Consider the following 16,078-nt stretch of genomic DNA (forward strand, 5'->3'; position numbering starts at 1 on the left):
AGCCTTCTCAGAAAAGCCATACATGGTATGATTTTCCTCTACCCCCCTCATTCAAATGGTCATTTCATGGACACTAAACAGCAAGCTTTATAAATAAGTAGAAAGGGGGAGTTGGAGATGTTAGAAGGGATGTAAAGATGAGTGTCTTCTACTCTACAAATAGAACTGCGCTCAAAATCTAATTTTAGCCGTTAGTCCCAGAGTAGACTGGAGAGTAAGGGGTGGGGGGAGGGTGGAAGGCAGAAATTAACTACCTTTTTGATGCAGCTGCCGATGTCCTGGGATTTCTTAGGTGAGCTTTCATTTTTCTTTGTAACCTTGTCCCATGGCTACCTCTGTCCAAGACAGTCTTTATAATGTGTCTATTCTACTACTTCTGTTTCTAGGAGTTGAAAGTGACCTTCAAAATGATGAAAAGCTTCCTTCAATACTATGCTACAAAACTAGCAAACACTTTCTCACTACATTCCCTATATACTGTAAGGAAGATATTTTAATTAAAATATTTCCTCCTTGTAAGTAGGGGCATAACTTCTGCTCACTTTACAGCTCCCAAATCACCATCCACCTTTAAATTGTGTTTAAAAAAAAACCAACTTTATATCAAACCAGCATCTATGCTAATGCAACTTATACCCATTGCTCCTGATTTTGTTCCTCATCCAGTGTCTCGCCCATGACTTTCAAATATTCACTTTTGTTCTGCTTTCCTTTCAGCTCTTTCTACCTTTATGATTTTGACACTTCAACAAGTTGACCACATGATACTCATACTCCAATTTGTCTAAGTCCCTTTAAGCTGGAATCCAGTAAATGGATTGTGAGCTATGAGGATCTTCGTCATTAAACCACCGTCCAAACAGCAAGCACATTAGCGGATTTGTCTGTGCCATCCTCCTTGGCCATAACCACAGGGCAGACTGCAGCTGCTCAGATAAGCACTGGTTGGTGGTGTTCCCTGCACTAAATGTTGTAGCAGGGACCAGTAAGACAAATCCGTTCAGCAAGGCCACAACCTTAGAGATGAGTTTGTAAACCTATAGGTAAATTCAAATAATTTTAAGGTAAATTTGAATTCTGTCAAAGCCTACTTAAACAGAAGAGGCTCTTGAACTGCTGCCATAGACTTGGAGTTGATCAAACACTTGCATTTGAGCTGTAATAATTTAAACCATTGTGGATTATCTATATTGGTTGTGAATAAAACAATTTGGCAAACCCCTTCCAAACTCCATATTCCAAGTAGTTCAATGCACATTACAGATGTGACTTGAGCTTTTTATTTTCTTCACATTTTTAATTTTATTTGAAGAGGATGACTGGGTCATACTAGACAGACTTAGAAGCTATTATAGAGTTTCAGCATCACAAAAATGCCAAATATGGTATCACTTTTACAGTTAGGCAAGAAGTATTTCAGGAGGGGACAACTCGATTTACATAAACATTCATATACAATAGGTCATTGACTAACAACATTTTGTTCAACATTGTTTTGTTGTAACTTTGATAAGAAAAAAAATTGATTCCCTGCAGGGACAACTATCTATGTGGAGCTTGCACATTCTCCCCATGTCTCCATGGGTCTTCTCTGGGCGCCCCAGTTTCCTCCCGCATCTAATGATGTGCATGTTTGGTTCATCATGCGTCTCAATTGTACCTGAATGAGTGAATCTTGTGATAAAAAGGATGCCCTATAGCCAGAATTAGTTTCCACCTTATACCTGAGCTGCAGACATAGGCTCCAGCCACCTATGGCTTTAAACTGGAATAAGCATGTTGAAAAAAAGAATAAAAGAATACAAATTATCATTTAATATTAGAAGTAGTTTAGGTCTTTATTGAGTGTATGGCATCATTTTTGTGACCAGAAATATACCTAGGAATTTAACTCTTTATAAAAGTGGTTTGTTGCGGATTGGAGTTTTATTATTTCTTTTTAGAAAAGAGAAAATTTACAAGATGCAAAGGTCTTACATAATACATTGTCATTAATGATTGTTCTCTTTACATCTTCACAGAGACCCTGGCTTGACCGGTGCTGGGACGAACAAGGAAAGTGTGAGTGCTATGGGGCCTACCATGGACATGCACCGTGGTGTGAAAGGAGGACTTGAAGACAAATGGTATTGGACCATCTTGTTCTAAAAGCAAACCCAGACACTGTGAGAATTGATAAAGCCTTCCTGTGGCAGAGGCATGTGTAGATGCCCCGCTGCCAGATGCATAGGGCACACTCCTGCGCTGGCGGCTCCCATTCTATTAACCAGAACAGAACAAAAATGGCAACTTCCTTTGGTGCTTATTTGCAGGGCTATTCAGGTTTCCAATTTCTTATTTCTCTTTTCCTTTTCATGATTCAGCTCCAAATTCTTAAAGCAATACAGGTGCTCAGCATCTTTCATGAATTTTTCAGGATCCAGTTCTGTCCAATTATAATGCACTAAAATGAACAAAGACACGTTACTCAAATTTGCAACAAATTTACCTTCAAGTCTTATTCTAACATATGAGCAGGTATAACAAGGTAGGTAAAGTTATCCTTTACAGTTGATACAATAACAATAGTATGACTGTGTTTCACTTTACTGTGAAAAATCTGCCAATTTGTCATTTAAATTCAAATATCTGGGCCTCCTGGTGGCGCAAGGGGTTAAGCACCACACTATGAAGCAGTCCGCAGCCTCTGCAGCACGAGTTTGATCCCTGACCAGTCAGGGAGTAATCCACATGGCGCAGAAGACCTCTCCTGCCTCGCCCGCTGCTCCCCTCAGCAGTGTATTTCGGTCATTCTGCCTGTTCTGTTCCCCACTATGTCTCTGGTGAATCCTCTTACCACCCCCACCGCCACCCACCCCTGCATCTCTGGCCTGTACCCCAGCTCTTGTATGCATAAATAAATCTTAAAAAAAATAATAAATCCAGGTATCTTCTCACCAAAGGGTCTCCAATTTATTAGAGCTTCATTCTTAAACTTCAAAAAGACACCACACCAAACGTGAGAATTAAACAACCCATTTTTAAATGACCTTTGCAACAAATAGAAGTCTCAAGGCAAATTAGAAAACATTTTAAAAAGTGAATAAAAATTAAAACACAAGATCAAAATTTATGATATTCACTTAAGGCAGTGCATAAAGGGAAATCCATAACATTAAATGCATTAAAAGAAGACTGACAAATCAATAATATGAGTTTCCACCTTAAGGAACTAAAAGAATATAAGCAACATAAACCCAAAATGAGCAGAAGGGAATAAAAAAGAACAGAAACTAATGAAATTTCAAACAGCAAAACAAGTGAGAAAATAAATGAATAGATTCATGAAATTGACAAACCTCTTGCGAGACTTACCAAGAAAAAAAAAAAAAAAAGAACATTCAAAGAATAAAAAAGATATACCACAAACAACTTTATGCCCACAAATTAGTAAACATAATGTGATGGGCAAATTCCCTGAAAAAAAAAATATATGAAAGTCTTATTTTCAAATCCTTTCAACAATTTGGAAGACAGAGGGGTGAGAAGACTAAAGAAAGCATAGGGAGAGGGGATAAATTAAGCACTTGTTCTTGAGATATTTTTACAACTACTCAGAGGATTACAAGGTAGATACTTTGTCTAAATTATCCAAGTGTCTTGAGATTCTGAGGTTACAGCAAAAACTAGTTGGCCTTCCCCAGATCTGTGAGGAAGAAATCTGTCATCCAAGAGCTTAACGAAAGTCCAAATATTAACAAAGCTATTTCTATTCCTTCATTTCTAAATTCTAATTGAATGGACTTCAGTAAAGTCAAAGACTGTGCTAATAGCAGTCTGCACACAGTGACACCACAATGCTTCCAGATGCACTCAACACAGGTCATGTTCAGAAAGGGTCATATTATGAGCAGATGCCTTGATGGAATCAACAGTCTTCCACTCCTGAGTCCAGCTGGATATCAAGGACCATGGACTCACAGCAGCAAGGCTAACTGGAACTGCAGCTAGTCCATCATCTTTAGTTCTATCTGGACTCACACAGGGAGTAAAATTTTACCTGCGGTCTACCTTCATGCTCTGAGACATACCAGTCACAGTTTTGAACTACTTCTTAGGAGATAGCTGAAAGACTACCAGGAGGCAGACAAACAACTCAATTCTGGGGATTGTACTATTTCCTTATTTTTTTAAAATTTATTTATTTATGCATACAGGAGCTGTGGCACAGGCCAGAGATGCTGGGGGTGAGAGGACTCACCAGAGACAGAGTGGGGAACAGAACAGGCAGACTGACTGAAATACACTGCTGAGGGGAGCAGCAGGCGAGACAGGAGAGGTCTGCTTTGCCATGTGGGTTGCTCCCTGGTGGACTGGGGATCAAACTCATGCTGAAGAGGCTTCGGATTGCTTCATAGTGCAGTGCTTAACCCCTTGCACCACTAGGGAGACCCCTATTTCCATTTTTTTTAAATGATATCCTCTAATTTCTTTTTTTTTGTTTGTTTTTTTTGTTTTTAAATTCCCAATTTTTTTTTTAATATTAAATTTTATTTTTATATTCCCCCATACAATTGCAAACGCCCCATTCTGACCCCAATCCTTCCCCTCCCGCCCCCCACCCCCCAAAAAGTGTCTCTGGTTCATAGTTTTTTGTTGATTTTGATTTTCACTTTCTTATATTCATTTTCCTGGTCCCTTATTTAAGTTTTCTAGATTCCTGCTATGAGTGAGACCATCCGGTATTTTTCTTTTTCTTTTTGGCTTATTTCGCTGAGCATGATCCCTTCCAGCGCCATCCATGTTGCTGCAAATTGCATGTGTTTATCTTTTTTGAATGCTGAGTAATATTCCATGGTATATATGTACCACATCTTCTTGATCCAGTCATCTATTTTGGGGCATTTGGGTTGTTTCCAAAGCTTAGCTATTGTAAACAGTGCTGCTATAAACATAGGGGTGCAGGTGCTCTTTGGAATTATGTTTCTGTGTCCTTTGGGTAAATACCTAGGAGTGGAATTGCTGGATCATATGGAAGCTCTATGTTTAGTAGGTCCAGAAATCTCCACACAGCTCTCCATAGTGGTTGGACCAGTTTGCACTCCCACCAACAGTGCAGAAGAGTTCCTTTTTCTCCACACCCTCGCCAACATTTGTTGTTGCTAGTTTTTTTAATATGTGCCATTCTCACTGGTGTGAGATGGTATCTCATGGTAGTTTTGATTTGCATTTCCCTGATTACAAGTGATGTTGAACATTTTTTCATATGCCTGTTGGCCATTTGCATTTCCTCTTCAGAGAAGTTTCTTTTTAGCTCTTCTGCCCATTTTTTGACTGGATTATTTTCTTTGTTGTTGCTGAGTCTCATCAGCTCTTTGCAGATTTTTGTGATCAGTCCTTTATCATTAGTGTTGGGTGCAAAAATGTTCTCCCAGTTGGTGGGGTTTCTCTTTGTTTTTGTTATTGTCTCTTTTGCTGTGCAGAAGCTCTTTAATTTGATGTAGTCCCAGCTGTTTATCTTTGTCTTCACTATCACTGCTTTGGGTGATGTTTCTGTAAAGATGTCTTTGATGTGCAAATCCCGTAGTGTTTCGCCTATATTTCCTTCTATGTATTTTATGGTTTCAGGTCTTATGTCTAGTTCTTTAATCCATTTTGAGTTGATTTTTGTGTATGGTGTGAGGTAGTGGTCAAGCTTCATTCTTTTGCATGTAGCGACCCAGTTTTCCCAGCACCATTTATTGAACAAACTTTCTTTGCTCCAATGCATAGTCTTTGCTCCTTTGTCAAAGATTAGTTGACCATAAATCTGTGGGTTTATTTCTGGATTTTCTATTCGATTCCATTGGTCTGTATGTCTGTTCTTGTTCCAATACCATGCAGTTTTGATGATTATGGCTTTGTAGTAGAGTTTGAAGTCTGGGAGTTTGATGCCTCCATTTCCTTCTTTTTTTTTCAGTAGAGCTTTGGCTATTCGGGGTTTTTGGTGATTCCATATGAATTTCATCAATAATTGTTCTATTTCTTTGAAGAATGCCATTGAGATTTTGATTGGAATAGCATTGAATCTGTATATTGCTTTTGGTAGGATGGCCATTTTAATAATGTTTATTCTTCCAATCCATGAGCAGGGGATGTCTTTCCATTTCTTTGTGTCTTCTTCTATTTCTTTTAACAGTGTTTTATAGTTTTCTTTGTATAGGTCCTTTACCTCTTTTGTTAGATTTATTCCCAAATATTTGATTTTTTTGTTTCGATAATAAAAGGGGTGGTTTTTTTGATTTCTTCTTCTTCAGATTTATTGTTTGTGTATAGGAAGGCTACTGACTTTTGCGTGTTGATTTTGTATCCTGCCACTTTACTGAATTGATTGATGAGTTGAATTAGTTTTTCTGTGGAGATTTTGGGGTTCTCTATGTATATTATCATATCATCTGCAAATAGTGATAGTTTGACTTCTTCTTTTCCTATTTGGATTCCTTGGATGTCTTTCTCTTGTCTTATTGCTCTGGCTAGGACTTCCAGTATTATATTGAAAAGCAGTGGTGAGAGTGGACATCCTTGTCTTGTTCCAGATCTTAATGGAATTGCTTTCAGCTTTTCACCATTGAGAATGATACTGGCTGTTGGCTTGTCATAGATGGCCTTTATGATGTTGAGGTATGTTCCTTGTATCCCAAGAATTTCAAGGGCTTTTATCATGAATGGGTGTTGCACTTTGTCGAAAGCTTTCTCAGCATCTATTGATATTATCATATGGTTTTTATATTTCTTTTTGTTGATGTGTTGGATAACGTTGATTGATTTTCGGATGTTAAACCATCCTTGTGCCCCTGGAATGAATCCAACTTGGTCGTGGTGAATTATCTTATGGATACATTGTTGGATTCTGATAGCTAAAATTTTATTGAGGATTTTTGCATCAGTGTTCATTAGGGAGATTGGCCTATAGTTTTCCTTTTTTGTGTTGTCCTTATTCGGTTTTGGTATTAGTGTAATATTGGCTTCATAGAACGTGTTTGGTATTGTCCCTTCCTTCTCAATTTTTTGGAAGAGTTTGTGAAGGATAGGCACTAATTCGTCTCTGAATGTTTGGTAGAATTCATTTGTAAATCCATCAGGCCCTGGGCTTTTGTTTTTGGGGAGGTTTTTGATTACCATTTCAATTTCGCTGCTTGTAATTGGTCTGTTTAGGTGTTCTATTTCTTCTTTATCTAGCTTTGGGTGATTGTAGAGTTGTAGGAATTTGTCCATCTCCTCTAGATTGTTGAACTTGTTTCCATATAACTGTTCATAGTAGTTACTGATTATTCTTTTGATTTCTGCTGTGTCCGTTGTGATTTCTCCTCTTTCATTTATGATCCTGTGTATTTGTGCTTTCTCCCTTTTTTCCTTTGTGAGCCTGGCTAGGGGTTTGTCTATTTTATTTATTTTTCCAAAGAACCAGTTTCATTGATCTTTTGGATTGGTTTCATTTATTGATCTTTTGGATTGTTTTTTTAGTTTCAATTTCATTTATTTCTGCTTTGGTTTTTATTATTTCTTTTCTTCTACTGGTTTTGGGGTTTTTTTTGTTGTTCTTTTTCTAGATCTTTGAGCTGCGAGATTAGGTTGTTTCTTTGAGTTCTTTCTTGTTTTTTGATGTGAGCTTCTATTGCTATATATTTTCCTCTTATTACTGCTTTTGCTGCATCCCATACATTTAGGATATTGGTGTCCTCCTTGTCATTCAATTCAAAGAATTTTTTAATTTCTTCTTTGATCTCCTCGTTAGTCCAGTGGTCTTCCAGTAGTGTGGCTTTTAATCTCCATGAGGTAGGGATATCCTCTAATTTCTTTCTTTCTTTCTTTCTTTTTTAAAAGATTTATTTATTTATTTATTTATTTATTTATTTATTTATTTATTTATACAATCACTGGGTACAGTGAGAAGCGGGGAGGGTGAGAGAATTCACCAGAGCCAGAGTGGGGAGCAGAACAGACAGACTGATGAAATACACTGCTGAGGGGAGCAGCGGGTGCAGCAGGAGAGGTCTGCACCCCATGTGGGACGCTCGCTGGCGGCCAGGGATCGAACTGGCGCTGCAGAGGCTGCGGGCAGTTTCACAGCCCAGTGTTCAACTGCTGTGCCACCAGGGAGGCCCCTATTTCCATTTTTAAGTCAATGAACACAACTCATTCACTCCTCTGTTTTAATCAAGATGTTAACTCAAACTGAAATCCTGAAAGCAGTTCAACATTGACCCTTAAGGAACTCCATCTCCTTGGCATACATTAAAATCTTTGTTTTGAATTCAAAATGAGTTTTGGAATCCTGCTTGAATATATTCTTCATTTATATTACCTCAATTAAATTTTAAATGTTTTAATACTTTGGGATAGTAAATTTATGCTTCAAATGTTTGATGTGCAGATGGAAATAATAAGATTTACTAAAGAAGAATGGCCTAGAAAATATTCACAATATTTTGTTAGATAATAATAGCAGTGACATTATATATACAGTATGTCTCCAACTCTATAAAATCAGAGAAAGAGATATAGAATTATCTGCTTAGAGAAAATGTTATAAAAGCATTATGCTAATAGTTATTATATAAAATGATTATATTAGAATGATGAGGTGGTAGATGACTTGTTTTCTTCTTTGAGCATTCTGGCATTTAGATTCTTTTCAATAATGAATGAGCATTAATTTTGTAATAAAAATGACTTTCAAAAGAAATTTTATGCGAGCAATATAATTCAGGATTTCTGATTCCCTACTGTATAATCATAGAATTGAGGGGATCCTGAGATATTTCAAACCAAAGACTCTCAAAGCTTAAAAACTTACCTCCAGGTAAAAAGAGAGAGAGAAGGGCAGAAAAAGTATTTGAAGAAGTAGTGCTTTAAAATTTCCCAAATGTACTAAAAGACATACATTACAGATTCAAGCAGCTCAGGAAATCCAATGCATCATATGAATGTTGACTTACATATGATGTAGATTTTGAAATTAGCAGGAAAGGATTGTAAAAACAATGTTAAGGGTTCTAGCGAGGAAAGCAGACAATATAGGACAGATGGATAATGTAAGTAGAGAACTGGGATCAGAAAGAAATGGTAGAAATAAAAAAAAAGCATTGTAACACAAACGAAGAATATAGTTTCATATGGAAATTGAAATGAATGACAGCCATATCACAGAAATGCTGTTGCAAGGTACCTGTAATACATGTAAAGTGGTAAAGGTTATTTAAAGGAGGACTCAGATTAGTCAAAAATGTATATTTGCAAACTCCAGAACAAGCATGAAAAAAATACCACCTCAGAGGCACAGCTAATTTTATACTATGAAATACTAGTAGTATAAACATAGAAACAAGGAAACAAAGGGAAGCTCTGGGAATGAAAGAGACCTTACCTTCTACAGTGGGGGAAAAAAAGAGAGAGAAAAAAGTGATGGAATATCCTTTTAACAGAACACATACAAACTGTTCTGGCTCATTAGGAAGAAATGTGTCCAGTCAGGGCCTATCTTACTATTCAGACAAAAGTTGAAAAAAAAAAAAAACAAAACAGATGGCAACTTCTGAAACACTTTCCTTGTTTGGTTTCAAGTGTATTGACATTTGAGAACAGAAATGTGGGGTGCTGGTGAGGAGCTCACTCCTCTCACACCCTACTGATGCCATTTAAGCAAATACTCAATATTTGTGACAGGGGAACCTGCAATCACAAGCAGAAACCACATTTTTTTTTTTTTTTTTGAGTGAGAAACTGCCCTATCACCCTAAGCTATGAGCCAGAAAGGGAAAGAAACTGAGCTGCAACCTCACAGGAAACCCTGACCCTCCTCCTAAGCTGAGGGAACCTGAAGGAATGAGACAATGGACAAAAACAGAAGTTAATTTTAGCAGTTTCATGTCCATTTGACAAAATAAGAAATAACATTCACGATACCATAAGAAATGATGATACCCTGGGAATGTCCTCTAAACTGTAAAGGGTTTGACTCATTTTCAAAGAAAAATATGCCCCAGATCATGCAGTTTTTCATTCCATTTTCCTTTGCCTTTTCTTTCTCTCTCATGCCTTCAAAACTCAAAGTTGTTCTCCTTAGAGCCTGGGAGGTTCCTTAGGGCTCTTTCTGTTTTTAAAGAAAAACCAAATGAAAACTGTAGCTCCCCTCATTGAGAAGGGGTAGGAGAACTTCTGTTTTTTTCTGTGAAGAAAAGTAAATGTCAAGGTCACCTTCTATCATTACTACTTCATTCAGCTCTTACAGATACCTAACATAGAGTGGTGATTTTGTGGGTCTACTAGGATGACAAATTTCAGCAGCAGGGAACAGAAACCTATGGGCAGCAAAGAAACCAGAAATAATTGGAGTACCAATTGTTTAGTCTGGCCCCCTTCAGGGTCTACAAATACAAGAACAGGGCTAAAATCCTAGAGGTGGGAGGATTCCAGGGGAAACCAGCATGAATGCTCGGAAGACCCCTCACTTATATCCACACACACTGACATGTCAACACCAGGCACCAGGCCTCGCCTGACATCTCATTAACAATTCCAACTTAAACTGTCAATAAATAAATGTTTTTCCTTGTGTACTCAGTCAAAAACCCAGACGGTAATACATAAATGTGCAAAGAAACAAAGGCATTTACATTTTCTTGGACCCATCCAAACTTTCTCATAAGTCTCCTTCCCAGTAGCAACAGGGGAAATTCTGAATGCACAGGCTGTCTAGCCTTGATGTCAAAACAGCTCTGAGTCCACAGTGGCTCCTGTGGCCAGGTGGTTGGTGTGTGGCTCAGTATTTAGGCCCTGCTGCATGCCACTAGGTATACCACTTGACTGCTCCAATGCCAGAGGCCCTCATCCCAACTCTGGCTAGCATTACAGACCCCTCAAGTCTCGCCCAGGAGGCTAGAGAGCTTGTAGCTAGAACTGAAGGGACCATGGGTGCTATTAAGGACTTCTGACTTCCTGAATGAAACTATTTCCTCAGTCTCTGAAGTAGGCTCACCTCTCCCCTTCCACCCACGACTCACAGGTGGCCCAATGGACCAACATAGCTTTCTTCTGCACAGGGCAGGTGGGACCTCACCCATCACCTGATACCTAACTAGGTCTTGTGGCCAATTCTACTCAACTGCAGCAGCCTCATGGAGACTAGAGCCATCTGTCATGGTAGTCTCCTTCCAGAATTCCTACCAGGGACTACAGCAGAGGTCCCTATGGTTTCCAGCTTGCCCAGCAACCTAGCCCCCATCCTATGGATTCTGGACTGGAGTGGGGGCCACACTGCCAGGTGCAGCCTCTGGCTTCCCTCCTCTTGTCCTATCCTTTCCCCAATGATTCTCCTGACCTAAGGACGTTCACTTCCTCCTGTCAGGCAGGGCTTTTCCAACATCTCCTCTTTATTCACCTTCTTCCCACCTCTTCCCAAAATAAAGATTTGGCTGCAATGAACTTGATTTACAGGAAAGGAAAAGAAGCACATATCCGTCTAGTCTTTTCAAAATAATGTGCTTCCAGGTTTGGCTCACCCACTGCTGGGTCCCCTCTCTGGCTAGTTCTTTTTGGGTAGATGACAGAACAATAATATTATTTACCTCAAGTTCTACGCTACTCACTGAGAATAAATACAATTACGAGTTTTTTGGTTTTTTTAAAGATTTATTGATTTATTTGTACAAAACTGGGGTACAGGCCAGATGTATGGGAGGGTGAGAGGAGTCACAAGAGACAGAGTGGGGAACAGAACAGGCAGACTGATGAAATACACTGCTGAGGGGAGCAGCGGGCACGACAGGAGAGGTCTGCCACACCATGTGGGACCCTCGCCGGCCGGCAGGGATCAAACTAGTGCTGCAGAGGCTGTGGACAGCTTCACAGTGCGGCACTCAACTGCCTGTGCCACCAGGGGAGGCCCATGAGTTTTATTTTTTTAATCAATTTTAGAGAAGCAAAAAACAGATACCTACAAGTCGATGAGAAATGCTGCCTCATTACTGAGCTTGGGATATGTTAGAGAGAAATGCCTACTTTCAGAGGATCCAAATAAGGGATCAGGGGATAAAAAGTAATTATAATAAAGTAAAAATCAAAATCAATAGGCAACTATAAACCAGAGACATTCTGCAAGGGCGGAGGAGGGAGCTAGATGAAAGCGGGTGGGAAGAACACAAGGGATTATGGTGATGGTACACAGGTGAATGGGTGATGGGAATTTCATGGGAACTATAACTGAGATGAAAAAGCATACATTGTACAAAAATGAAGAATTATGTAAAATATATATTAAAAAATTTTAATTAAAAAAAAAAAAGAAATGCCTACTTTCATCTCTTGCCTGTTTTTCCTTTGAGCTTATCCATGTATGAGTGAAAGTATCCTGGATGTTCTATAACACAATTACCATCTCTTCCTCTATGCACAGGGCCTTCAGGTGATTTTTCTTACACAAATGGTAAACTCAGCCCCAGGCTACCCCAATGGTGACAGGATCCTGATGTCCATGATATATTCACTATTGGACTTAGAAATTCTGAGTCCAAAAGCTAACACTAATGGAAAGTTGTCATGTTTTACACTGGCTTAAAAAGTAATAGAATTCAATACCCCTCATTTTCAAAGCATTGATCAGACATAATTAAAAAATTAAGATATTAAATGTATAAAATATATTAGTAGTTAAATACTACAATTAAGAAGTGAATTAAGTAGGTGGCATTTGAATTTTTAAAGCTGGGCTACATTCCAGTGTGTGTGTGCATGCATGTGCATGCTCATGTGTGCAGGTACATGTGTTGGTTACTGGGAGATGAGTGCTTTCACTTTTAAGCCCTTTCTATTCATTGAGTTCATCATGGAAGTCAGAAAATTAAATTTTTTAAACTTGTTGTAAGGTCCCAACTCACTGGGGAAGAGGTTTTTATTTATAATCTTAAAACTGAAGGAAAAAGACATCTAATTAGTCACCAAGTTGAAATGATTGTGTTTTCTTTATAGTTTTCAATTCCACCATTTCCCCTCAATTTCCACAATATGTTCTCTTGATTTCCGTAACTTTCTCCTAACTGGCTTATCAACTTCCAGCCTTACTTTCCAATGCTGCTACTATGATTGTTTAAAACTTGTATATGATTACATCATTCATACACTTTTATATGTCCCCTATTGCCCCTGGGATAAAATTCATATTTCTCAGAATTGCACACAAGACCCTGTATGACCCAAACGTGCCTACTTCTCTTAACTTCAGAGAAGCTCCACAGATACCCACTGACTTGTACTCAATGCTTTGGCCATTTTTTTTTTTTTTTTAAGATTGATTTATTTATTTATACATACAAGAATTGGGGTACAGGCCAGATGCGCGGGAGGATGAGAGGATTCACCAGAGACAGAGAGGAGAACAAAACAGACAGACTGATGAAATACACTGCTGAGGGGAGCAGCGGAAGACAGGAGAGGTCTGCTCGCCATGTGGGACCCTCACCGGTCGGCCAGGATTGAACTGGCACTGCAGAGGCTGCGGACAGCTTCACAGAGCGGCACTCAACTGTCTGCGCCACCAGAGGAGGCCCATTCGGCCATTCTTTATTACCTCTGCATCCAAATTCATCTGTCTTTGTCCCTCCTGGTGCCCAAAAAATTTGTACCTGTTCTTCTGTTGACTCAGGCAGCAGCCGGCCCTAACCCACACCTCCCCCAGAATTTGACATGATCTGTGAGGTCCTTTCTGGAGTCCTTCCCTCTGTGGCCCCTCCCCAGTTTCCCTCTCCACCCCACCCCCCACAATCCCATCACCACCACAATGCATCATACTGCAGTATAATCATTTCTATGCTTCTCCCTGAACTTGTGAGCTCCTGAAAAGAAAGAAGCTATTCATAATGTGTTCACTGAAGAAATGAACTTGAATGAAGGGCCATTAAATGGCTGGGGCTTATTTCAGAGGCATCTGATCTTCAGGCAGGGAGGTGGATTCAATGCCACAGTGAACTGCAATGCCTTCCCTGAGCATAGAAGGACAAGCATAAAACCCTATTTTGGGAAAAGGAAACTGGCAATGCCAGTTATAACAAGAGGTGGGAAATTATGAGAGAAGGTGACCATGGCTGCGGATGACCATAGTCTCCAATGGGGCTTCTGAGGGCAGGAATGGAAAGGAGGCAGCATTGGTGAAAGTGCATGGGAAGCTCCTGGTCTGGATTATGTACTTGCAAACACTCTAAAAAAACTCATAGTAGCAGTGGTTGTAAACTGATACAGGCAATGGAGGAAGGTGGCATGAACAGAGCCTCCTCCGAGGGGAATAATCCCTGGCCTCCCATATCTCATCTTTTCTTTCCATCCTGGAAGTCAGCATATTTAAGAAAGCCAGGGATGAATGTCCATAAAGTCAATTCTATCTCAAAAGTCATTGTGTCTACTCATTCCTCTTTGCCCAAAGTATGAGAAGATGTGGGATGTAGGGAGGGGAAGCTCCTACCTGAGTCCCGGCCCCCTCCATCTATGGTTCCCTTTCAGAAGACACGTCGCCCTCAGCCCCACTGCTGGCGCTGCGGTCTTCTTTACGAGGAGCATTTCGTTCTTTGCTCGATTCCGAAGGCCCTTTGGCTCTGGTCTTTTCTTTCCTCTGCTGTTGTTTTTCAAGCTTTGACAGCTGATTATAAAAAACAAAAAAGAATTATTTAAAAATGTAAACATGTATCTATATATCTAAACACTAATTACTTCACAGATAGCAACCAATTTAAGAGCTTTTGTCTGATAACCTCATGTACCACAGTGATTCTGCAACATACACCAAATTACCTGCAAAATGTTTATCAGGCAGGCACCTGAATCATTAACGCAGATTGCTCATATGTGTAATTTGTCTCAGATTCTTCCCCACCCATAATTCAATTTGCCATGTTTGAGAATGGTCAACTCACAGGCTTCCTTGACAGAATTAAAGGAGTCCTACAACGGGAAAGGCTTTTAGCCTGTTATGTCTTCCTTTGGTGTCTCTATGGCTTTTTCTCACCAAGTTCTCTTCCCACTTATTGTTTTCTAAAGAGTGATCAAAATACTCCACTATTGCTGATGATAACAGAGAAGACTATGAAGAAAGCACAGCAAGCACATTTAGACATCATCTCAGTTATCAGTTTGTCCTTTTTTATTTTTTTTTTAGTTTATTATTTTGAGACTGAAGCCTGACTCATATGTAACCAAAACCTGAGGGCTTCTAGCAGGCTGCATGGTGGCTACGTGGGGGTGCCAGGCATGGAGGCTTCTAGACTTCCTCCAGGCCAGCTGACATTCAACACCAAAGGAACCTGGGTCTACTTCTCCTCTGGATTATCTCCCCAACTTGTTCAAAGAAACCACAGATGAGATATTGAAAGAAACTTAGATCATCTAATGCTGCACACAACAGCAGGGCGACTCCAGAAGGGTCTGCTGAGAAACTTGTCAAGAGAAGAATGGCCAAATTTTGGCCCACAGGATTTTCTAGAACCAAAAATGCCAAGAAACAGCAACACCCAGTTTCAACGGCCTTCCCAGACTAAGTCTGCAAACATTTTATCGTTCACATGGAAAGGGGGAAACTAAATGAAGGGATTGACTTCTCCCTGTTGGTCCCTGCCCCACATCCAAAGACACAAAGAAAAAACCCTGTAACCAATTTGCCATATCTCTATTATAGACAGACTTTGATTCTAACCTAAAGATAAAGCCAAAGATCAGCAACTCTCAATTTGGTCAGAAAAACAAAGTTATTAGTAGTTGACTTATTATGTTTTCCTCACCCCATTAAAGTAAAAAGCTATAGTAAATATCTAATTAATATGCTAATTATATTTTGTGAATGAAGATAACACTTTGCCTTTGACCCACTGACTCATGTCCCAGATAACTCACCAGAATAAACTCTTACTCATGTGCACAGGAAGGGCACACGGGAATGTACATGCAGTATTGTTTGTCTCAGTTAACAACCCTATTGTTCACTGACAGGAGGACAGATACATATTATGTGGTATATAGTCACATAAATCAGAGCTACATGTTTCTGGCGGGACTACAAACTTACTTCAGTACGTTAACA

At 39.4% G+C, this 16,078-nt stretch overlaps 1 protein-coding gene across 1 annotated transcript in view; it reads right to left on the reverse strand.

Moving 5' to 3' along the window:
- Window positions 1–1,243: 1,243 nt before the first annotated feature.
- Window positions 1,244–16,078, reverse strand: part of DTD1 (D-aminoacyl-tRNA deacylase 1) — a 171,987-nt gene continuing 157,152 nt past the window's right edge. Inside the window, exons 5-6 of the mRNA XM_054696047.1 lie at window positions 14,471–14,644; window positions 1,244–2,443 (exon numbers count right to left, since the gene is read on the reverse strand). Coding sequence (XP_054552022.1) covers window positions 14,492–14,644 — 153 coding nt within the window. The 3' untranslated portion in view covers window positions 1,244–2,443; window positions 14,471–14,491. The remainder of the gene's footprint in view (window positions 2,444–14,470; window positions 14,645–16,078) is intronic.

This window comes from Talpa occidentalis, unplaced genomic scaffold, assembly GCF_014898055.3.
Source record: "Talpa occidentalis isolate TD23 unplaced genomic scaffold, MPIMG_talOcc4v2.1 talOcc4.10, whole genome shotgun sequence".
NCBI classification, from domain to species: Eukaryota; Metazoa; Chordata; class Mammalia; order Eulipotyphla; family Talpidae; genus Talpa; species Talpa occidentalis.